The sequence below is a fragment of the Charadrius vociferus genome, unplaced genomic scaffold, assembly GCF_000708025.1.
Source record: "Charadrius vociferus isolate BGI_N301 unplaced genomic scaffold, ASM70802v2 scaffold385, whole genome shotgun sequence".
Taxonomy (NCBI): Eukaryota; Metazoa; Chordata; class Aves; order Charadriiformes; family Charadriidae; genus Charadrius; species Charadrius vociferus.
The window spans coordinates 2,156,075-2,180,689 of NW_009648925.1; the positions used below are offsets into that span (position 1 = coordinate 2,156,075).

The window sequence follows — 24,615 nt, forward strand, 5'->3', positions numbered from 1 at the left end:
AAAGTTTTCTTGCATAGCATTCTTATTGTGGGATTTTGTGTATTTGGGTGATTTTTTTTTTAGAGATGCTGCCTGTGCTTGCAGCTCTTGACAGTGGGGACCAGCTCAGGGGGACCCCAGTCATCACTTCTGTGTGATAGACCATAATCTGCCCTCCTTTCCCTCCATACCTGCAGGAGATGCTCCCCGTTTGAAAGGGTGCTCGCTAGAAACCGGTAATAAACCCGGCCTTGTTAGCACTGTGGCTTTAAAGATATATTTTTTTTTTAAGTTTCATGTTGGCCAAAGGAAATTCTTTTCTCATTGAAGACAGGAAAATAAGGTCATTGTATTATATCCTTCGGAGCGTGTTTTTTGAGATGCCATTTGTTTCAGTGGCAATTTTGATTTGGTTTTACTGTGGATTTTCTTTCAGGATTGGTTTTCCCCTCGGGGACGGAGGGGTTTGTCTTCCTGTTTTGGATGGTTGGAAGCCTGGGCAGCTTTTCCTGTATGATGTGCTCTGTATATAAGGGATCTCTCCTGAAATAAACTCACTTCCAGTTACTTAAGGGGAATCTAATAGCTGCTGCTTTGCTGCAATTGCTCCAAGTGACAAAGAGTTTCTTGGATATGAGCTTGTCAAATGGCTCTGTCAGTACAGGATGTTCAGTATTAAATTACTTTTATGGGATAATTTTCCTTTATTAATTGCTTGCACTTTATACCACAGACCAGTTCAATTACTGCTTTCCCAGGGCTCGCTCTGTTCGTTTAGCGATGTTACAAAATATATGCAATCTCTTAAAATACATGTATTTAAGACTGTGAGGGGGTCTTTAAAGAACAATATAGTGACCTTTGCATTCTCTCCACTTCCCCCAGGTATCCTTGGTGGGTTTCTTGTTTTTGCTAGGGCTGTACATCTCGTCCCTGGCCTCCTGCATGGGAGGGCTGTACGGAGCACCCAGGATCCTTCAGTGCATCGCCCAGGAGAACGTGATCCCCATGCTCGCCTTCCTTGGACGTGGGGTTAGTCATCCTTCCTCCGAGATTGCTCTCAAACCTTCACCTGAAGGAAAACTGGTGATTTAAGAAGCCAGGATTTCTGTAGGGTGGGATGGGGCATCTATGAAAATCAAGGAGGGGAAGGCTTGGGGTCTGGTACCCTATGGTAGGCAGAAAAGATGGGAAGTGGGTGGTTTTATGGAAAACCCAAGACCCCAGCTGTTGTCCCAACTTTGGGTTCTTTACCCAGTGCGCAAGACAATAACACACAGAGCAGAGGTGTTTCGAAGTTTATACCATTAATGTGCAGAAATGGAGTGCTCGTCCCAAAACAGGAGCACAACTTAGTTTCAAAAATCTCCACTTTTATACATTTATTGCATATTCAAACAAGTAATACATATTCATTGTTATTCTCTCTAATGATTGGTCGAGATTTCTTTGCTTCCCATGTAAATTAGTGCACAGACTCTGTCTTCTTCCGTTGTTGTCTTTTGAGTAAGTGGTATCATTTTGGTAGGTGGTCAATGAGTCAGTGGTCATGATCTCCACCTTCTGAAATTACCTTTTACCTACTTCTCCTCTGATCTTGGCAGTTCCAGGTGGTTTTCTCGGTTTGCTGACCAGGCCTACAGTTCATCACTCTCTTGACAGGAATACCCTGCTTATCAACAATAGTACATTGTCTGGTGGCTAGTTCCTTAATCGAATTGTAGATAAATCATGTCTAGTTACTATTTCTCTATTTTAATATTAGGTAAATAATTAAACAGGGTTGGGGCAGTGCAGAGGACTTGAGCAGCAGCAGGTTTCCTTGGATGCCTCAGTTACATTTTACATTTAATTTTCCCAGTTTATGTCAGTTTTACTACAACACAGCTGCCCACGGTGCTTCCCCTGCCTGTCCCCCGTGCTGCACTCCCTCTGCCCCGAGCCCTCCCACGGGCTCAGCACCGTGCAGGAGCAGCCCTGCTTCGCCCCCTGCATCTTGCTCATCCCCCTCTGCGCCCCGGCCTCGGGGCTGGCTGTCCTGTCCCCACACACAGACAGCCCTTCCTGGGCTGCCGTCCATCCGTCCTCTCCCTCCCCTGGACCCACCTCTTTCGAGATGCCCCTAGTAAAACAGCTACTTCTGATACAACTTTACCTGCGGGGTTTTTTTGCAAACACCTTATCTATGCTGGCGCTGATCCTAACCATGATGGAGGGAGGTACCTCACTCTTCTCTGCCCTTCCAGCCAGGGCAAAAGGCTGAAGCTTTTGTCTAGGCACTTTCGTGAAATGGATGGTAGCTGCCTCTTTATTATTTTATTATTATGATTATTTTTTCTTATTTCCTGCACTTTTTCTTTGAGCTCTTCCTATCCTCTCTGGTAACCTCATGGCTGAGTACGTGACTAGTCGCGGTGCAGTGGATTAAGTCTGCGCGCGCTGGAGGAGAGCACACTTCTTTGTAAGATGAGGTGCCTTTTGGACACTCTAAAATAAAAAAAAAGAATAGATTTGAAAGGTTAAGTTAGGGGGCTGCTAAGCTTTGGCTATGCTTTGAAACAAAGGCTTGCTTTGAATATGACAAGAGGCTTTTTCCTTGTCCTCACAAATAATCCTCATTCACATGAGTCGTTGTGCTGAGATCAGTCAAAGTACCAGTCACTAAGGACTCTGTAGGCTTGGGCTATACATTCACAGCAAGCTATTTTTTATGGCTTTCTCTTCTTCTAAACAGGGAGAAAATAATTCCCTCACTCTCTATAACCCGCAGCACCTAATCGTCTGTACCGAGTGGCTGGAAAAATCTGATGATGTTTTGCTCCTTCAGAGCAGCTTGTGAATACAGAAAGATATTTTATAATATCGGTATTTAGGAATGTTTTAAAATGTTGAAATGTTTTATAGGTGTAATAGTTTTCTATACTTTGATTTATGGTTCTCAAAGTAATTTTCTAAAACTAAAGTCATAATAATAGCGATAACAATAATAAATAGTAATAATTATAAGTGAATAAGGAACAATAACAACAGCAAAAACTTCCAGCTCCTGAAGGCAGTTGTCAGACAACCCCTGAACACACTGTTCTCCACTCCGCAATCCTTTGCAAATTCTCAGTGATTTAGCAAATTTGACTGCAAAACTGATTCCCTCTCTTCTCTGATAGTTTTCTGTCTTGCTGTCAAATTTTCTCCTCTGAACTCTGTCTGGGCAGAGTGCCACAATGGGAAGGGCTCAAAAAGAGGTGAGAAATCAAAGGCAGCTCACTTTCCCCCCATCCTTCTCTCTGCCACCTTGAAAATTGTCTAGATTTGGTTTACGGAGAGTTAATAAGTTTAGTTTGTCATTACTGAGCTGTTCCACATCGGTTCTTTTCCATGGCTGAAAGAAGTGCTGTAGTCACCGTAACCCCAGCTGATGGGAAGGACATGACTATTGTCTGTAGTGTTAAACCCAAGCCAGAGGCATCCTGAGATCATCCCATCTGTTCCCCATCTCAGTATGTCCTTCTGATACCGAAGATGTTCTCTGAGACCCGTGTTCCTTTATCCCCGAGATGTATTTCTGTTTCATTGTGAAAAGGCATAAGGTCCAGAATGAGTCCCCTTTTCTATTGATGACTAAGAATGGAGAAAATAGAAATAGTTTCCATTTGAGCTGTGTGTTTATTAAAGAAGCTCATGCAGTAAGTGAAAACCTAAGATATTTTATAAAGTATCTTGTAAGATGTTTTCCAGCGAGATCTTTACGCAGCCTACACAGGCTTCTCAGGTACCAAAACGGCGAGACAGTGCCTGGTCCAAGGAAGGGCGCATTAGACCTGGGATTAAAGTTCATGAGCTGATGGCTCAAGTCTTTCCACCCCCTGATGCCTTTTGCTTTGTCTCTCTCTTTCTCCTCCTCTCTCTGCCTTCACCCCACCCCAAAGGAGAAGCACAGGCGGTGTTTCTCCTGGCTGCCTGCCTTCCCCACACGTGCCCGGCATCGCTGGGGCTGCCTCCCGCCCTCCAGCATCCTCAGCTGCCCAACCTCTCTGCTGCTTTCCTCCTGCCGTTGGGCAGGTGCGGCTCGCGGGGAAGTAAGAAGGGGAAACCCCAAGTGCAGAGGCTCAGCAGACCGTGGATTTAGCTCAGCCTCATGTCAGGGCAGGGCCAGAAGCTGATGCTGTGAAGGCGGCACTGCTCCGTGCAGGCAGAGCCTCACTGACTGTATCTGGCAGCCGGAGGCTTTCCAATGGCAGCTTGTGGGAGCCTTTTGGGTAGGCAGCGATGCGGAGTCCTGTAGAGAAATTGGAGATGAACAGTTAACTCTAATTAACGTGTTTTATTGCCAGACTTCCCATAAGCCCCACAAATCTCTCTGAAGGTTTATTGCTGCTTTAATGACATTGTTTTACTGTGGAGATACGGAGAGTGGATGAGTTTTCCGAAGAGAAAGCTTGAGTAGGGCTCAGGGGTAAGGTGGGAGCTCAGCAGCTTTTGGCTTCCAGCCTGTTCTTTAATTTATTAGGCTGGTGAGCCTCTGCTTGTGCACATGTGTGTGTGTTTCATGACTAAGGGGGGTACTGCAGACCGCCCAGGTAACCACCCATGGCTGCTGAGCAAGTGACAAATCCTCACGGCGAGGCTCCTGGTTATTAATTTGAATGTAATTTTGTGTTATTTATGAACTAGAAAGGACCCAACAAGACTCCAGTGGCTGCGATTTGCTTAACAAGTCTCATCACCATGGCTTTCGTCTTCATTGGGCAAGTGAACGTTCTTGCTCCCATAGTCACCATCAACTTCATGTTAACATATATTGCTGTAGATTATTCCTATTTCTCGGTCTCCTTAAGCTACAATGTTCAGCAGAAACTTGATGAGACCCAGATGGAAAACTCTAGGCCTGCTCACTCTTCCCAGCCTTTAATTTTCAACAAGCCCTCCAGCCGTGTAGCAGATGGAGTAATTCAAAGCAGATCAAACGGCACCTTGCTGGAATTCACAAAAGACATGGACCAGCTTTTTAAACCATTTCGTAGCGAGCCAGGTACTTGCAAAAAAGGAGCTGGGGATTTAACCCAAAAGGTCAAACAAAAGAAGGCAAAGAAGCCAGCCAAGCAGACACTACAAGACAGCTTTCTTCTGGATCTCCCTCATGATGCTCCTCTGGCTCAGTACGGCTGGGATGTGACCACGGAGCCCCACCACAAGAGCCGACAGGACCTGGCTGAGCAGGGCTGTCAGCGTGACACGGGTCCGTGCTTATCACCCACTGCGGATGCCCAGCGGACACCCGGGCTGCTGGAGCCAGGGGAGCAGCGCTGCAGCGAGACACCTGTGCTCCCTGGCCGGAGGGGAGAAGGTAAGGGCTGTAGGAGATGGACATCTCCATGCTCATGGTGCTTTCCTGGAGGAAGGTGGAAAACTAGCATTATATAGGGCTGTCATTCAATGATTCATAGCAATAATATCATTTATTCCAGGTGAGGGTAGGGTTCATTGCAGTGCTTCACAGGAGAAGTTCCAATGCAATTTCCTATGGAAGATTAATGACAGAAAGCAGGCAAGACTACATTTAGTGCAGGGTTGTTTACTATGCAGTCATTATTCTACACATGCACACTTAACGCTTTACATTAAAAAAGGTTTTGAGTGCATCTTGGGGTTTCCTGTATCCTGGTGCAGGGTAGGAGGGATGGAGCCGTGCGAGCCTAAAACTCAGGCCATCAAAATGCAGTGGTCCCCAGGTAGACCTGTACAGGTGGAGCCTGTAATTCAACATCCACTGCCAAGAGTCTGAATTTGTTTTGTTGACAATGTGGGTATTTGATACCATGTGTTTCCTTGGAGTCATCTCAGTGCTGTAGTGTTTTATCAGCATTATTCAGTTAAGCTTTGTAAACCTTTCCAATAGAGAAAAGCCTTATTTCTCTTCTTTCACAAATAAGGAAACTGAAGCAGAGATAGGCAGATGTGGTCTTCAAATGGACTCAGCACTTCTTTTTGCTTTCATTTTAGAATTTTGGTTAAGCTCTGCCATACCCAGCTGTCAGCTAGAATTTCTGCTTTGTTTTTCTGCAATCTGGTAATATGAAGTAGGAGAAAAAAACCCACAAAACACTTTAGCCCCTTTCCGATGTCTCTTCTGGTTTTTTTTTCCTCTTTTGTTTTCTCTTTTTTCCTCTTTTGTTTTCTCTTTTTTTTTTCGTCTTTTTTTTTTTTTTCTTTAGAATTGCCTATAAAGCAACAAAATCCAGAGCTGGGAATTCAGCAAATACCAGAATCCTTCTACTCCAAATTCTGCAACCACTGGATTTCCTTTGTTGGTGTAAGTAATTTTCTTTTATTTTGAGCATTGATTTGTGATTGTAGAGAACAGATGGAAATTCATCACTTAGTGCAGTGTAAATACACCCCCGTACTTTAAAATGGCTTTTGTTTCTACTGTTTCAGGTCACCTGAATTTAAGTACTCAAGGTACCGTGCATCCAGTAGTTCAAATTCAGGGAAAGCCAGACGACACGTTATTTCAGACAACAAAAGCAGCAAAAAAAACCCCAACCCAACCCCAAAAGTTACAAATTCAAAAAGTCTGGCATCTTAGAACTTCAGAGTTGCATGACTGTCTGGGAAGACAACAGTGTCCCTCTTTTCACTGTGTGCCACCCTGCTTTTTCTTGCCGTGAGATGGAGTGAGACATCAGCTTCAAAGCTGTGTTGCTTTTATTTATGAGATGGTTTCTGCAAGCCCGGGGTGGGGTTTTGTTAGTTCTGACCTCCTGATACCAGCAGACCGGTTGTGAAATTCAACCTTTTGAGAGAGGAAAGCAGAGCATTCCACCAGCACGTTACTTTAAAGAATAAATAACTTTTAAATAGCTTCTGTCTCAAGCCACTGAAGAGTTTAAGACATTTAAATTCATCTTGGGAAGATGGATTAACGGGCAGATGACAGGGAAAGGGTCAGATATGCATAATGAATGAAACATATGGCCTTGCTGCATGGACGGGGATTTCATAGCTGTGTGTAAAATGTAACAAACCCACTCAAACAACACACCGAACCCTTTTAGTTTAATCCGTGGATGGAGTTTGACACCTACTTTTCAAATTCCCTGCTGCTGCTGCCGGCAGCCAGCCCCTGGCAAGGAGTCCCACTGGATTGTGGTGCCAGGGGTGGGATGGATGCTGGAGGCTCCTCTCCAGCGATGACATCTTTAGGAGGTTGCGCGTTGATGCTGTCTCCGGGCTTGGTAACTAATGTGGCTCCCAAGCACATGTCATCGCGAAGCAGTCAGCTCTCTGCCTTCGTGGGGGAATTTGCTTACAGAGGTGACTGACGTGTTCGTTAAAGCAGATTTGGTTTCCTGTCAATAGTCAGACTTGGGAGGAGGTTGCAGCAGAGCTGGGAAGGGATCAACAATGCAACTTAAAATCACAGAGGCAAAAATCAGATGCATTTATTCATCCTGACTCCTTTCCCCTCTGCCCTCTCCCAGCTTCACCCATCATATCAGTCTGGACTCATTTAGCTCTTTATTTGCATGTTGCCCCTTGCTGTTCCTAACCTGATCCATGAAGATGCTACTCCTGACGCCATTCATGTGCCCCTTGAGCCAAATTTACCTCTCAAGCTGGTGAGCCTCTGGATACTCCTCTTGGAGTAGCCCAGGCAGAGACCTGAGGTCCACGCTGGCTCTAGGACTGAAGGTAGCTCACTGAAAGCCACCTCCATGCTGCTGAAGGTGATGCTGTAAACCTGTGCTGTCCCTCTTTTAATGATGAGACCAAACGAGGCTCCCTATAACATGGGAACCTAATTACTGAGAAACCTCAGCCATGCCGTATCCAAATCTTTTCAGATAATGCTGTATGGAACTGCTCTATGTGTGGCCAAAAGCCATGCACCACGGAGTGTTTTGCAGGCGGGAGGTGATGTGGCTCCCCAGGGGTCCTGCTGCACCACCAGCCTCAGCCATCCACCCATGTGGTTGCAGCTGGCATCACTTCTCCCACAGGCAGGACCCCGACTGTGCAGCAGGTCTTGGGCCAGGAGAGCCTCTGTTTTGTCCCCATTCCGGGACATCGTTAGGAGGGAGACACCTAAAAGCAAACGCTCATCAGGATAAAGCCAAGTGGCTGCATCCCGGGTCCTGACTGTGCGCATCTCTTACACAACGCTCCTAAGAAGACCCTGAGAAAGATGGAGGTGCGGAGATGCCATCAAAGCACTGGTTTTGCATCCATTTTAAACCAAGATGCAGCATTTCTGGCAAAAAAAAAAAAGAAAAAAAAAAGATTTTCGTTAGAGTTGCAATTGCTCATCTTGCAAGGCTGAGGAACAAATGGCTGAGCGGGTGTCAGGCTGTGTCTGAAGGTGAGCAGTCCTTGCTGGGCACTGCGCTGCCAGCTCTTCCGCAGGGCCAGTGCAGGAGCCCAACGGAGCCGCTGGGCTTTGCAGGAAAAGGACCGTCAGATTGTCATCAACGTGTTATCTTACGGACTCTGAGGTAACCCCAAACCGTGTCTTTCCAACAGGCGATCGTGTCCCTCATCATAATGTTTGTCATTCAGTGGATCTACACCCTTGTCAGCCTGGGCGCAGCGGTTATTCTGTATTTCTACATCGGCCAAGTGAGCCCAGGACTCCCCCTTGGTCAGTATTTTTTTTTTTTCTGTATTATTAAATCTGCTTAAAAATTCATTAAGCTTAAATTTAACTTACTTAGGAATCAAGACCCTCGTGTTTAATATGCAGGTGACACAGTGAATGATGAGGTTTTGTTTCATTGCTAGTTTTAATACATTTTCTCTCTCGCTCTTTAATTTTATATTGGATTCTAACTGCAACTAGCATGAGTCTGATAGTTGGAACATTGTGTTTATTGCTTTAATATATTCTACTTTAAATGGCAAAAACAGATACTAAGACTTAACAGGGATGGCAGATTGTAAATGTATCTCAGCAATGAGAAAATTCTGCCGTAAATACGTTTTAATAAACTTAATTAATCAGTCTAAACCCACCTGAGAAAACTTTAATGAAAATGGGAATTACGATGAGTATCTCATTAAATCTCAGCATTCATAACTGCAAAACAAGGGAGCCTTTTGATTCCAGAACTAAACAGGTTGAATATGTTGGGAACATAATCTGGGAAAATACTCTTAGGCAGAGGGCATTAGAAAGGTCTGCGCATGTGATCGGCTTAAACAAGTTCAAAATTAAACAGTGAAGCACATTCAGAAGGCAGCTCATGAGAGCCTACAGCTCCCTGGCACGGCTGCAGGAGGGGTCTGTGTCTCTGAAGGGAGAAGGTGGTCCAGTGTGCACATACTCATGTACTTGTGCATGCATACATATGTAAGTGCATACGTGCATAAGTACCTGCACACGTGGATGTGCAATTTTTTGCCCAAGACGAGAGCAGTCAAAAGAACCTCAGTTCACATGTCTTCTAAGCAACGCAGAAGTGGTGACTTGTGTTTATTTAGATGAAAGGTGATTAGAAAGTAGTTAGGTCAGTACTAGGTTTCAGTAACCCAGACAATGAGAAACCAAAATATAGTTGTCACTCAATAACCATCACAACATGGCTCAGCAGCGCTCCTTTTTCTACACTAACTGACTTCTTTTCTATTTATCTGCATGGGATAGTAGAAAAGAGCTGAGGTTGTGGATAGTATTTGCTAATTTGTGTCTTTTGAAATATATAGAAATTTTAACCAAGTTTTTTACAGCCCCCATATATTAAAGAAAACACAATGTTTTCGGGCTTCAGAGTTTTCTTTCCCTTTGTATATTTGCTATATTATATCTGTATTATCTGCTTTTAAAATATTTACCAAAAATGACTTTAAAAAGAATTTCGCAGTCAGTGTGTAGAGGATTTGGGAAAGTTTTCTGAGAAATTGCAGCATGATTACACTTTTTTCTTCATGGTTTCTTTTGGATATTTATTCCCATGCATACAGTAAAGCAAAGCACGGCAAAGAAAAAGTTAGAAACGAACAATGAAAGTTATTTGGCTGTGAGGGAACATTATTTTGTGTTCACATGGCATCCGATGAGCCACGAGTTTGTTCTCCAAAAGACTAAATGACCCTTCTGTCTAGAGAGGTTAGGAGACACTGGCCTGAGAGATGCTCTGGATTAAGGACTAGATGAAGACCTTGGGAGCAGAAACGTTCTGGGATTACAACATGTACCTGCTCTTCTCTCTTCCTTCCCAACAGGCTATGCCAAACCCAGCAGGTGCTGCTAGGTCTCTGTTCTCCTCCCTGTCCCTCATCACAAACTTCTCCTGCCGCTTTTGCTGCCGGTTCTGGTACTTCCCAGCCCCTGCAGTTACCCAGTGCAGGAAACTAACTCTACAGAGAAATCAGAAAAAATTTAGCGTTGGTGTAATAAGCTAAGTCAGCTCTCCGTGGGGTGAGACAGGAGAGAATGAATAGTGAGACCACAGCCACCCTGGTTGAGGTTGGTTGAACATCTCCTCCTGTCTCCCCATCCCTACAGTGGGAATGAGCTCTGCAGTCCAGGGAGGAAAAGGTACAGCTGTGGGTGTCTGTGCTTTGCTCATGGCTTTACTGGGGTTTTCACAAGCTATCAGTCTGGGAAAGGATAGCTGTTCTCCGTGGGAAATTTGGGTTGAGTTTCTTGACAATCGTTTAAAAGCTGCAGTGTGTGGGAAGACTGCAGGAGTGTTCTTACCGTCACAAAATCTTTGTGTGCTGAAGGCTAATAACAAGCATGCTGGTTTGAGGTTTTATGCAAAAGTTCAACGGTGTAATGCTATTATGAGAGAATTAGCAGCGTACTGACTTCTCGTGCCTTTTCTCTGTAGGAGCAGCAGCAAATTTCAGTTTCTTGGGCTGGATTAAGTCGGTTTTGATCACCTCGTGCAGGTTGGTACCAATCACTTGGCAGTGGCCGAGGCGATGCTCGTGGTTCCTGTGACCCACTAAGGTGCACCGTGAGGGGTGGCAGAGCTGACTTGCTTATTACCTTAAGCAGTCCCTTCTTGCATACTCAGAGTTATTCTTAATGGTAAAAATAACCGCTTGCTCCCGTTAGCCTGGTGTATGGCTGGCCATGTAAGTGTGAGAGCTGGAGTGTCCTCTGCCTTATGCGTGGACGCATCAGCTGATAACCATATCTCAGTACCTGAAGCTTTATCTTACCCCAAAGGTCTGTGCTCAACCTTGGTGGTTCAGGTTGAACTGAAATATCTGGTAGGAGATGAGGAACTGGAGACTCCATCTCTTTCACCCACCATCCATTGAATGGGAATTACTGTGGTAGTGGTGGATCAGGCACACCTGGCAGCTGTGCTTGAGTTTGAGAGAGGAAATTTGGGGGGAAGCCACAATAACTCCAGGGCAAATACAATAAACAAGGTCCTCAGTGAAAGAACCATTCAGTATTGAGTTTACGTGGGACTGTAGTAGCAATGTCTGGGGGTTTTCCTTCCTAGAAGACCTTAAGGGTTTTGTTTGGTTGGTTATTAACTAGTTTTGTTAATCCATTTTGATCCTATTAATTATTAATTCCATCACTTTTGGGTTTCCCACAGAGGGTAGAGACCATCTCTGCCGCTGTACAGTACAGTGGGATTTTGAGGTTCTCAATCTGTTGGATTGCTTTTTGTTGTGGTGTGTGAACACTGTAGTCAGGACTGCACAACACGAGCTGCCGTGCATTATGTGGGCAAATTTGGTGGCTCCTTTAAAATAAGTGAAAGTCCAGGCATTTAAGAGCATTGGCACACATCTGTGCCTGTCTTGCCAGCTCCTGCCTCTGCCTCCAGTCCCTATAACATGGCCACATGTCTTTGGTAGCAGAGGTGGCTTGGGAGAGAAGCTGGGGGTGATGGGTCCTCTCTTAGGTCCCCACGGCGGGACTGTGGCGTGGCCGAGAACAGACAAGTCAGTTCTACTGCATCATATCCATCCCTGTCTCCACCAGACCAGCAGGTGTCTGCAGGGATGGGACTGGGTCCCTGAAGACCAACCTGTCCTGCAAACCTCTTGCCAAGAATAGCGTTGTTCACACAGCTACTGCTGCCTCTCATGGCAGTTGTGTAAAGCTGCGTGCTTGCCAAAGTGTTAGGAGATTAGAGCCCAGGTTAGACAGACCACCCAGAAGAGGAGGAGTTGAGTGGGTGTAGAAGGTGTGCACTATGTTTTCTGCATATCTTGTTTGGAGTTAAGGGGTTGTCCCCCACCCTTTTCACAACATCGGCTGGACTGGTGACATGAGCGCAAGCCCGGCGTGAGAGGGTGAGGATGGGAACAGGGTGCACAGGCCATGCTGAAGCGCTACCAGAATTACTCATGGCACAGTGAATCAGACCCCAGTGCTTCGTATCTGAGGCACTTGTCTGTCTGGTTCCACCTCAGTGTCCGGGCGGATCTGTGGCAGGTCATTTGAGCTCGGTGCAGCTATGATGATAGAGCAGGATTTTCCTCCCGGTTGTCCCTCGGTGCGTCTCAGCCCTGTCTCCCACCCATTGTCAGAGGTTCCCCATGGGAGGCTGGTTGAGATGTGAGGCTTCACGGAGAGTCACCATGTGTGGAAAGGAGAAGCTGTAGCTCCCGGAGAGGCAGCTCCGCTTCTCATGGGTAGAGGTGCTATTGACACGGGGGCATTTTGTCCTGTGGGTTACCAGACTGGCCCCATCCTTAGCGCTTCGATCAGTGCAATCGATGAGCAAAGACCGTGCCGAGGAGGGCTGAGTGGGGAGCTGGGGACTGCCCAAGGCAGAGACTCATCCTGTTTCTCTCTTCTCAAAGAGTGCAATCTCTGCGTCTGCCAGCCAACCTGGTGGCCTTATGCTAGTACCGGGGCTCCTGCTCGTGCTGGCACAAAGACAATTTCAGCTCTGCTGGGGAGTTGGGGGGGTAATTTTGAAGGCCACCTTTGCCACACTGTGAGAAATTGCACTGAAGTCATTTGATGGTTTTTTTCCTAAGCTTTGTTTTCTTGAGATCCGGGCAAGACATTTTAACGAACTGGAGGGAAAGAAGTTGTCCCATTAGAGTGCAAGAGAGCTGGAGGCAACCAAAGATCCTTGACACCTCTAAGGCTCTTTGGTGCCAAATGAGGTCCAAGTCGGTGCTATAAGCTCCTGCTGTTTTGATTTGCAGACGTGCAGTCAGGTTTTCTTAATATCAGCCTCTGCAGTAAAGGCATTGCAGGAACTTCTCTTCCATTTAAAAGAGTTACAGAAATAATTGAAATGTACACTAAAGCTTAGGAAACCATAAGAAAGAATTTTTTTTGCTAGAAATGGTTCAAGCTCCTTCTTTTCCTGCACAGTGTGGAAAGTGTTTGCCATAGCCAACATCCAAAGGAGAAACTTATTTGTTAAGAAAATGCATATTTTCCAGTGTTTGCTGGAAAATATTTTCAGATTAGCACTGTGCCTCCCAAGGGTGACAAGAAGGATTTAGCTCTTCACAGCAGCAGTTCAGCTGATTTTGTGTGCGCAGCCGCTAATGGATGGCAAACGAGGGGTGATACAGGTGCCTCTGCTTCTCTGTTTGCAGGAGAAGGCCATCTCCCAAGGAGCAGATCGTGGTGACACCGTCCTTTGCAACAGTTGGCATGGAGACCACACAGCTCACTGAGGAGAACGCAGACTTTGCCTCACGGGACCGCTATCACCAGTCCTCGCTTATCAGCCGAGAGGAGTTTGGGAATCAATTCCAGTAAAGGACACCAAAAAAATCAAGCTGTCGCTTCAAAAAGTATTTAGAAGTGCTAATGGCTGCCATGGTGCCTTGTGAAATACTTGAATATATATGAAAAGGATGTGAATAGTTATTTATATATTCGAGGCTTGTTTGTTTATGCAAACTACAATATTGCTGGGTTTCAAATCTTACCCAAAATGGGGGAAAAAATGCAAATGAAAGGGCCCGTCCAGGGAAGTGATGAGTTACTGAAGACAGTATACTCCTTTTTAAAGAATTCAATTGTAAGCGCTATTGAGATCTAAAGACCATCACCGCTGTAAAAGCTTACAACACCCCATTTCAAACGTCCTCTGGGTGACTAGGGATGCTTTGTGCCTCGAGCAGTGCCTGCTCGACAGCGGGAGCCAGAGCCCCGCTCCCAGCTGTGCCACAGATGGATGCGACCTTCCAGGTCAATTCACTTCTCCTCTCGGCATGAATTTGCCTGCTTGTAATACAGTAATTTTCTACCTCAGCATTTCAATTTCCAAGGTCTTAGAAATTACTTTAAGGCATTAGACAATAGGCCAGAATCAGTGGCAAGTGCAAGAAGATTATGAAATATAATCACAACTGGAATCGCACATTTAAATGCAGTAATGCGGTATAATGACCTCTACTGTAAAACTGTGAAATGATGTCTTAGAAGCTGTTCATAGTGATTTCCCGTATCCTTTCTGACATGACTCCTGGGACCTGACAACATAGCTGGGTCCAAATAGAGCACCTCCTGGCTGAAGGGACAGACGATTCAGAAGTGCCTTAACAAAATACGTTTAGCCTCATTTTTGCTAATTTTGCTTAAAGCCTGTCCCATAGTGAGCTCCCACAAGGAGCTGTTTCTCCTACAGCCATGATTTGGGATGCGGGAGGTTCAGTGAGGGATGCTGCAGGATTTCCCATGCAGACCTCAGGGTTGTTTGGGCAGTGGCTGTGGGATGGGGTGAAGCCTTGACCCCTGTCACCATCACTTCTGCTCCCCAGGGAAGAACCCCTCTACTGAGCGCTGTCTTGCCTGCAGGCAGCGGTCCTGGCAAAGAGCCGGGGAGGTGCGAGGGAGGGCTCTGGTTTGAGGCAAGCCCCAGCAGCACAAGCTGTTCTGATGCTAAAAGGAGGGAGAAATCACTGCCTTTCACTTCCTTTCATCTCTGAGTGTTTTTAGCCTGTAGATTATTTATTTCTCCTTCTATGCAATAAAATCTTGAGACACCAGGAACTCCTCTCCGTGCTTGTGCGGGCGTGCTTGATGCCTTTGAGCACCGTTCCACTTGCCAGTGCCCAGTGCTCTGGCGTTACCAACTGTGGGGGGACTCCCTGTCCCATCTCATGGTCTGACCAGCTGCAGCTTTGGCTCTTCCAGTTTTCTACCAGGGGGAAGCAAAGGAGGCTTTCTACTGACATGAAGAGAGCAATACCGGCAAACTGCAGAAAGCGTATAAATTTTCTGAGGTCACAGGTCTTTTACTAAGTGTTTTTAACCTAAATTATCTCAGTTGAGGCAAAAGGGAAGTTATGCTTGTGTGGGCAGCTCTGCGACACCTCAAGTCAGTTGTTCTGTGTTGGAAGTGCTCCTTCCAGTGTTCCTTCCTTCCATTGCCTTTTGCCTTTGGTTTCCAAAGAGTCTGGATCTGTTGTGGGGATATGGCTCCATGCCGAAGCTTCCCTTGGGTTCCCTGGGACCAGCAGCTCCACAGAGCCCTTCGTGTGCTCGTAACATCCTTGATCTTGGCAGCAACTGCTGTTGTGCAAACGTCAAATACTCCTTGGTGCTGACCCACCCCTGGCAAGCTGCATGGTGCTGTGTTATCCCCTGTTACAGTTTGATACCCAACCATAATGCCATTGCTGTACAATCTTGTATTTCATAAAGTCCCGTTGCATCAAAATATTGTGGGGTGCCTTCCCTCCCGAGACGGGCATTGCCCAGGTCCATGTTTCTCTGTAGCTTGAACAAAAGAAAACCCCGGATCATGGCATGAAGTGATTAATGGGCAGAAATTCCTGGGTTAATTTATTTGTTAGGTCCTAAACAGTTAGTTCCCTTCTTAAAATGAGGTAGCACTCAGGAGATCCAGAAAGGGAGGATGGGGAAGGTCCCTTGGCCATGTACCTCACTGGGCAGCTGCGCTGAGTGAAGCCAGATGACTTGGTAGTGGGGAGTATCTGGGTACAAAATTGGCTGGATGGCCGTGCTCAGAGAGTGGTGGTAAATGGAGTTAAGTCCAGCTGGTGTCCGGTCACAAGTGGTGTCCCCCAGGGCTCAGTGCTGGGGCCAGTTCTCTTTAATATCTTTATCAATGATCTGGATGAGGGGATTGAATGCACCCTCAGTAAGTTCGCAGATGACACTAAGCTAGGTGGGCGTGTTGATCTGCTTGAGGGTAGGATGGCTTTGCAGAGGGATCTGGACAGGCTGGACCAATGGGTCGAGGCCAATGGTATGAGGTTCAACAAGGTCAAGTGCTGGGTCCTGCACTTGGGCCACAACAACCCTATGCAGCGCTACAGGATTGGGGCGGAGTGGCTGGAAAGCTGCCCGGCAGAAAAGGACCTGGGGGAGTTGGTGGACAGCCAGCTGAATATGAGCCGGCAGTGTGCCCAGGTGGCCAAGAAGGCCAACGGCATCCTGGCCTGCATCAGGAATAGTGTGGTGAGCAGGACTAGGGAAGTGATCATCCCCCTGTTCTTGGTACTGTTGAGGCCCCACCTCAAGTATTGTGTTCAGTTTTGGGCCCCTCACTACAAGAAGGACACTGAGGTGTTGGAGCGTGTCCACAGAAGGGCTACAAAGCTGGTGAGGGGTCTGGAGCACAAGTCTTATAAGGAACGACTGAGGGAACTGGGGTTGTTTAGCCTGGAGAAGAGGAGGCTGAGGAGAGACCTTATCACCCTCTACAACTACCTGGAAGGAGGTTGTAGAGAGGTGAGGGCTGACCTCTTCTCCCTGGTGACAAGTGATAGGATGAGAGGAAATGGATTCAAGTTATGTCAGACAAGGTTTAGATTGGATATTAGGAAACATTTTTTCACTGAAAGGGTTATTAAACATTGGAATAGGCTGCCCGGGGAGGTGATGGATTTGCCATCCCTGGAGGTGTTTAAAAAAAGGGTAGATGTGGTACTTAGGGACATGGTTTAGAGGTGGTTTTGTCAGGGTAGGTTGATGGTTGGACTTGATGATCTTAAAGGTCCCTTCCAACCTCAGCAATTCTACGATTCTATGATTTGCCTCTCTGACACCACAGTCCCTGCTCGTCCCTGAAACTGGGATGTGGTGGGCCAGAAATACAACCAGCTTCTCCCCCAGGCTAGCAGTACTGGGAAGGTGGCCCACAGTTTGCTTTCAGACAACTGAGTCTGCAGCAGCTGTCCCCTTTCCCCAGCCACCGTCGTCCTGCCCCTTTGGCTCTAGCAGCCCTTTGCATCCGAATAACTTTTGGAACGGTTTCGGTTGTATTCACCCACCGGTGAAGCCTCGGCCAGCTGCCAGAGCAAAGCACCACGCTGTGCTGGGGCCTGGTGAGAGCTCATCCGGAGGGCTCTGGGGTGGAGGGATGGGTCGTGTCTCAGTATTTCTGGAAAAAGGCAGCGGCAGGGCTGGCATCAGCGCCGGATGGCAATAGCTGCAATCGGGACCTCGCAGTGGAGGAGGTGCTCTGCAGAACACATCGCGCTGGGGCTTCCTGGTCTTTGGGCTTCATGTGCTGCTGCTGGAGGAGCTTTTCCATGTCCACCTCTGGAACCACCATCACAGCGGGAGCCAGCTCCCTCCGCCACCCAGTGAGTATGGGCACTTGGTCCTTTCCTTCCCTCGTACATGCAAGGGAGGAACGTGTTGCATAGGGCTGGTTTCCTTGCTGCCATTACAGCTGGTTTCCTTGCTGCATTACAGGTTAAGAGTAGAGCAACTTTCCTGTTTGATGCTTGAAAAGGGATGTGTTGATCTTTTCCGGAGCGTTAGCTTTGGTGCAGTTAACGGTAAGAGTGGAGGGAAGCCGTGTTTTAGCACCGATAAGCCACAGACTGGGTGACGTTGGAGGCCCGATGAGGTCAGGCCATACGCATATGCAGGGCTTTGCCCATCATGGAGGCTTTTCCAGTGAGAACGAGTGAGCAGTTGCATTGCCAAAGGTCAGGGCATCTTGTCAAAAATGTCTGTAGCTTTTGTAGCACTCTAAAAAAAACAGGTGACATGAGGGGTAGGAATTAATCAGCTTCACATTTAGTGGTTAATAGGAAGAAATGCGGGTGGGGATTGTCGCTGTGGGTGGGAATGTGCTGCTTTCACCCCCACCAGGAGCCAGGCTGTGACTCCAGATGCTGCGGCTTTCATAAAGGTTTAGGTTCCCTGAAGGTGGGTTTGGGACCCAACTCTGAGCATCATGCGTCCCATACAGGTTGCAGCTTGGTTAATGTCATTAAGACAAGGCCTTCATATCTTCTAAGTCACGGAAGCTTTTTTAGCATCTGTAATTATTTTCCTTTCAGTTGGAAATTTGATTTTTTTTTTTTTAAATTATTATTATGTAAGAAATGAGAATGTTTTGCAATGGGTCAGGGTGTGAAAACATTTGCTTTCAAGAGAGACGTGGATGTAAAAGCTCTGGGTTTGTTTCTTTTTGAAGACTCCAACTGTAAATTGGTGGGTCTAGTTTTGACAGCTTCCTTTGCAGAGCACACAGGCACAGAAGACACTGGAGAATAAATATTTGATTACTTGCCTTGCAGTATTGCCTGGAAGCTCATGCTGCGTTTGTGATCCCACAGCACTAAATGGGTCCAGAAATCAGAGTCTTCTGCCTCAAAAAACTTGCAGCACAAATAGTCAAGACTAAGAATGGGCAGGAGAAAAGTGAAGTTTTATTGTGATATTGGCATTAAGAGACTGCTCCTTAGTTGGCATAAATTCTCATAATCCCTCTGGACCTGCTTGTGTGTCCCATTAGGATTCTGCACAGGGAGAACCAAGCTCCTTAAATCCATAGCTTAGCTCAAATCCATCTTTTTATTTTTATTTTTCCTGCCCTTGGACCTTCCCCCTTTCCCTTCCTCTCTTGATCAGCTTTGAGTTTCTTTGGATGGTCTTTGTTGTGTACGGTGGCCAAAACCAATCACACACCTGCCATGGTCAATTATTCATTGCAGATAGTCATGACCACAGTTTTGAAGTGGCAAAGAATGATGACAAAGTATGAAATGATACCTCTGCGTGTGGCTGAATTTAGGCATGAGGGGCTCTCCGTGCCCTGTGAGTGGGTATGCTCTTGCTCACGCACCTCTGGTTTGGAGAAACAGAGGTTCTTAAGAAGCTTCATACTTAAACCTGCGAGGTTGGACGAGATTTGCTGAATCACAGGAGCCAGCCTAGGGTTAACATTTAGGTCAGTGGGAAACTGAGGTTACTTGAATTATTGCCCCTGCCCAGTGAATTTTAGAAAAGGCAATTACTGGGATAAAAGAGAGAAAATTTTGTAGACAACCTATAAATTTGTTAACTTCATATAAATGAGGACTTGCTTATATTCCTGACTTCACAGTGGTGTGTTGCCGAGACCCAGATTTGGCATAGCATCACTTAAACCTGAGATGAGGTGAGACCTCAGTGGTAACTGCCTTAAAAGCTCTGGACCAGAGGCTCTAGGAGGAAACTGCAGTCTAGAAATAAAGAGCTTTAAAGCCCCTATGGCACAAGAGAGCCTCCTTCCCTTTCTGCCTTCTGCTCCTTGTGGCTTTTTTCCATGTGATTTCCGTGCATTTTCATACCCCCCAATACCTGGGATTTGTCCCCCTTCATGTGAGAGCGAATGGAAGCACAGGAACGCTCCTAGAAACGCAGTGGGCAAGGAGTGCACCTGTAATTTTATCAGATCCAAATGTTGCTCATAAACTTTGGCAGGGGCTTGGTTTTGGATTTAAAGGGAGCTGCTGTGCAGTGTTTTGCTCAGCTCCAAAATGGCCGGGTTTTTTTCTTTACGATCTCCAAACCAGAGCTGGCTGAAAAGGGTCCTAAAAGAAAGAAATCAGAAATTTAGAATTGCTTCTTCCCAGCAAGATTTAAATGGCTGGTTGGGGTGGGGGTGGTGTTGTTGTTTTTCCCCAGAAAATATGGGATTTATTTCCATGACAGGATTCAAAATGGAATGTCATTTTAATTTGTTGTGCATTTTTCTGTGAGGGATGAGAAGAGATCACAAGACCTGCATCCATCCTGACCTCCAAATGTCATGTATCTGGAACAAGCAGCTTCCAAGGGAGGTACAAGGCAAGCAGTTCTTGTAAAAATAAATCAATAAAATACCACCACCCCCAAAATTTCAAGAAAAATGGTCAGGTACTAAGTGCCTTTTGGATGATTGGGATCCATTAATGGATTGCTTACAGCATCGAGAGGAGATGGGGAAGGTAATTAATTACTCAGTTAGGAACTATCTGTCCACTTCGGAAACTCAGGACTTTTAATAACAAATTCCAGGAGTAAAAAATATTCACTTTGTACCTTAATTTATCACCAGCTTAAAACTTGTCTGAGGTTTATGAGCCTGATCCAAGTTTTGGACAGATCTGGGCTGAGTTTCAAGGAAGCTGCAGGAGTTTCATGACATTGGCCGGGGCTGTGAAAGGCTCCTATAGAAGTGGAGAGAAGGGACCGGTCAGTGTAATCCTGACGAAGTGCTACAGAGATGCCTCTTCTGTAGACACCCCGGAGAGGCTGTTGGTGATTTCAGACTGAAAATATGCAGAACTGGGCAAATTCAGTCAAGTGTCTCCAGCCCCTGAATCCGGAAAGTGGAAATCAAGGTGAAATAAAAACAAACTATGTTTTTTCCTGCCCCAACACACAGTGGTGGGTGGGATTCAATTAATCAATGTATGATATCAATCATGTTTTATACAGTTATGTTTTAAGGCTTCCTGTGTTGCTGGTTTTTTGTTTGTTTGTTTTTAGCTCCTTTGTGTATTCAACGCGCTGGTTGCTTTCAGATGGAAGCGTTAAGTGCATTTGGGAAGATGTTTGAGGTCACAGCCTCTTTCAGGAGGATGTGGTGGCATTATTTTACATCAGGGTTTGCCTGGTCCATCCAACTCCTCGGGCACGGTTTCATGCATTTAAATCCCCTATTAGTTTTGTGCTCTGAAGGAGGGAGGGGAGCAGCCCTCAGCCCGGAGCTGCCCTGTAACGATTATTAGCAGGATGCAGCAGCGGAGCGTGCAGTTGTGCCACGGGGATAAACAACTCCAGGACCACGTGAGGAAAAGCCAAGTGCCGCTGGCCTTTGCTGAGCTCTCGCGCTCGGCACAGCCACCTTCGTCCTGCTGCAGCGCATCCTCCTCCTGCCACCAGTGCTTCTTCCCCAGCCTCCCAGGAGGGTGTCTAATGGGGCACATGGGTGGCAGGGGTGGTATCCCCAACACAATACCCTCTGCAGCCCCAATGGATAAAAAAACATCCACTTTAAAAAAAAAAAAAAGATTTTTTTTTCCCATGTTTTCATGTGGCTGTTGGAGCTGCAGCTCAAAAATATTGGTCATAAATTGACTTCTTTGGTGCAGGGATATTCCTTACGAAGCAGTGAAGGTAGGAATAAAATAACATGGCAGGAAAACACAGGAGCTTTACATTTACAGCCACTAAACCTTGGCAAATTAAGCACCTTGCGGGGGTGGGGGGGAGGGCGGGAAGGGATTGCATTTGGAGAGTCTGAAACTGCCTGAATATCGGTGTTTCCTTTCCAGGTGCTTGTGAATAATGTGCTGCTCATGACTGGAACTGTGATGGAGAGAAGAGAAAGATGATTTTCTCATGGTAAATACTGGTTTGAACAGACGGGTTCGACACTGTGGGGCTTTTGCGCCAGCTGGGGCTGGAGAAGGCAGCAGCCTCACAGCTGCCATGTGTGATGGAGGCTGCAACGGGCCATCCCAGGGCCCCGCCAGCCAGCCGGGAGGAATTCCCACCTGTATTAAGCTGTGTGGGGATGCGGCCAGTTCAAGGGCAGCACCGGGCTGGCGTTTCTTGGTGCCGATGGTGCGTACAGGTGTATGGTCCTCGTGGTCGCCCCCCTGACAGTGACAAATGCCCCGTTTGGTTCAGAAATGCAGTGTTACAGCAGCTTGGGTGGGTTTAACGGCAATTTGGGAGAGGGCGTTAGCTGCCCGCCCCTCGGAGAGGGTTAATCTAGGTCTTCACTGCTCACAGCTCGGTGGGTCGTGCTATGGGTGGCACAGGGAATGGGGCAGGGGCACGGGGAGATGGTGCCACTCGATACAGACACCTGTCGTTCTGTCAGGACTGTTTGTTGTTTCACGTTTGCCTGCTTCTGCTACGGCTCTCGATGTGCCTGTGGAGGAAAACAGAAGGAAGAATTTATTGAGACTTGTTTTTGAACAGCATTCGATACCGTGCTTCCTGCTGCTTGGATTTACAGCTTGGGAGGATGCAGTAAGAGCAGGGAGCTGCTATGTGGCTTAGACATTGGGAAAGTCCCTTGGGAAAGGTGGGCGGATAGGGATGAGAGCTCCAGGCTCAGTGTTATCACCCTCAAGCTTGAGAATGAGCCGATGCAAGAGCATCCATTTCGTGTCAGGGCTGGGTTTGGCTTTGATTTGCCCCATGCAGCTCTGATGGCGTATCGCTGACCTCAGAGAGGTTCCTCTGCCCCTGCTGCCTCACCTGTGTTGCATAGTTAAAGGATGTAGGAAAGTGTCAGATTTGCTTGTTTGCAAGACTTTCGTTCCAGGGACTAACAAAAGTTTCTGAAGAATTATAATTTTACTAATATTATCTTAGGAATCAGTAACATAGAGTCCTGCATTTGATGTATAAAGACATCCCCAAGTATTTGAGCTGCTGCTTTACGCTCCCTGTGCCATATCCCAAAGTATCAAAATACTTCACAGGTCTTCACTCAATCCCATGATGGCATGTTACTTAGTTGTGTACTGGCCTCTCCATCTTATCGATGAGGAAGCTTTTTTTACACAACCTATGCCATAAAGAACGGAACAGTCTTTTTTCAGTGGTGCCCAGTGATAGGACGAGGGGTAACGGGCACAAACTTGAACATAGGAAGCTCCATCTTAACATGAGAAGGAACTTCTTTACTTTGAGAGTAGTGGAGCCCTGGCACAGGCTGCCCAGAGAGGTTGTGGAGTCTCCCACTCTGGAGACATTCAAAACCCGCCAGGATGCCATCCTGTGCAACCTGCTGTAGGTGACCCTGCTCTGGCAGGGGGGGGTTGGACTAGATGATCTCCAGAGGTCCCTTCCAACCCTGACCGTTCTGTGATTCTGTAATGGATAAGTACATTGCCATAGGCTGAAGGAGCCTAAAGATGTCCTCTGTGGATCATGCACAATGGTGGTACCTGCCTGTGGGTTCTGGGGTACTCAGGTGTTCTCAGTCGTCATGACTTGGATGTTTACCTGTATAAGTAGAAGTGTTGTCGTGATTCGTTTGTGCTTCATTTCCTAACGTGTAATACTTCCCAAAATGATGTGAGGTTGGCCCGTTCCTTGAGTTTAAGCAAATTTGAAGCATGATGATGCAAAAATTGTAGGGAGTAGAATAGAGAATGGGTTGATAGAGGGGTTCCTCAAAGAGCTGCCTCTTCCAGGGCTTTCATCTATGCTTATACAAGCATCAGAGGGAAGATTTCCAAGTGTGCTTCATTGCAAAGCTGTGGGGGAAGGTGCAGAAAGCACCGGCACGTTGAGGGAAAAGCGTAGGAGCAGAGGAGACCAAGTCTTGTGTCTGGGTAAAGCCAAGGTCATTGACGTGCTGGTGTGGGCTCATCAGTGCCACCTTTTGGCTGGAAAGAGGCTTTTCGGAGACTTTGTGTCGGTCAGTCATTGACTTCTGCACTTGGTGAGGGGAGAAATGAGGAGTGTGGGGGTCTGTGGACCAGATCCAGGTTTTGTCCGAGGCTGCAGCTATCTGGATGTGGTGTATTGTCACTTGTCACCCCCCTCTGAAAGGTCGCATTCTGCTCAGCTTATGGAAATGAAGCCTGATTCTGAAATAGCTCAAGGGAAAAGCGAAGGGCCCAGGAGCATCTCAGAGGGGAGAGGCTGCCCAGGACAGGTTTATGTTCCCCAGGGAGGGAGAGTTCAGCGGTGATGCTAAACCCGGCGCGTCAGGATGCCAGCAGCCTCGGCAAAGCCCGACCTGCTGCTCCGTGGCGTGCTCTTGCGCAGAACCAGGAGCATGAAGTTATGAAAGGGAATTTCAGAACAATGAAGGGAAATCCTTTGCCTCCCGTACAGCCCAGCCTGGGAAATCCACCACCGCAAGAAGCTGCAGCCTCAAACGCTGCTGCTGGCATGTAAAAGCAAGCGGGTTAGCTTTATAACTAATAAAAGATTTGAAGTTATTTGGCAAGGACTTGATTTCGATGGGAATTCAATTTGGGGCTATCTAACGCTCACCACACTCACCCGGAAAGAAACTTTTCTGTTGTGCAGAGCACGGCACAAGCGTGCCAGGTTTTCATCTGCTTCAGAAAGCTGTAGGGGTGGCAGCCAGGGACATGATACTGGACTCGACCGATGGCTTTGTTTCCCCTTAGCTCAAACACGAGCGCGGGAGCGTAACGGAGCTGACGTCCCCGTAACCCTGCGGGGGACCCCGGCAGTCGAGTTGTTTCGGCCGGCTCCCCCTTACCTCGGTCTCGCGTAGGGCCTGGCAAATTGAGCAGGGTAGGGCTGCCCTTGGGAGCCAAACGCCTTCGTGCGGGGGTTGGCAGTGCCCGGAGCAGGATGATGGCCGTGCCGGGACCTGGGGGGGGAGAAGGGGGGGTGGTGGTGGTGGCCGTGCCGGGAGCGGGATGGTGGCCGTGCCTGGAGAGGAATGGTGGCCGGGCCGGGACCTGGAAGGGGGGGCGGGGGCAGGAGCGGGAGGGTGGCCGCGGCGGGGT

At 47.2% G+C, this 24,615-nt stretch overlaps 1 protein-coding gene across 1 annotated transcript in view; it reads left to right on the forward strand.

The window, feature by feature from the left end:
* The window catches only part of SLC12A8 (solute carrier family 12, member 8), a 50,907-nt gene extending 37,229 nt beyond the window's left edge, over positions 1 to 13,678 (forward strand). Inside the window, exons 8-13 of the mRNA XM_009887267.1 lie at positions 865 to 1,011; positions 4,651 to 5,323; positions 6,192 to 6,289; positions 8,500 to 8,617; positions 10,809 to 10,869; positions 13,513 to 13,678. Coding sequence (XP_009885569.1) covers positions 865 to 1,011; positions 4,651 to 5,323; positions 6,192 to 6,289; positions 8,500 to 8,617; positions 10,809 to 10,869; positions 13,513 to 13,678 — 1,263 coding nt within the window. The remainder of the gene's footprint in view (positions 1 to 864; positions 1,012 to 4,650; positions 5,324 to 6,191; positions 6,290 to 8,499; positions 8,618 to 10,808; positions 10,870 to 13,512) is intronic.
* The last annotated feature ends 10,937 nt before the right edge of the window (positions 13,679 to 24,615 follow it).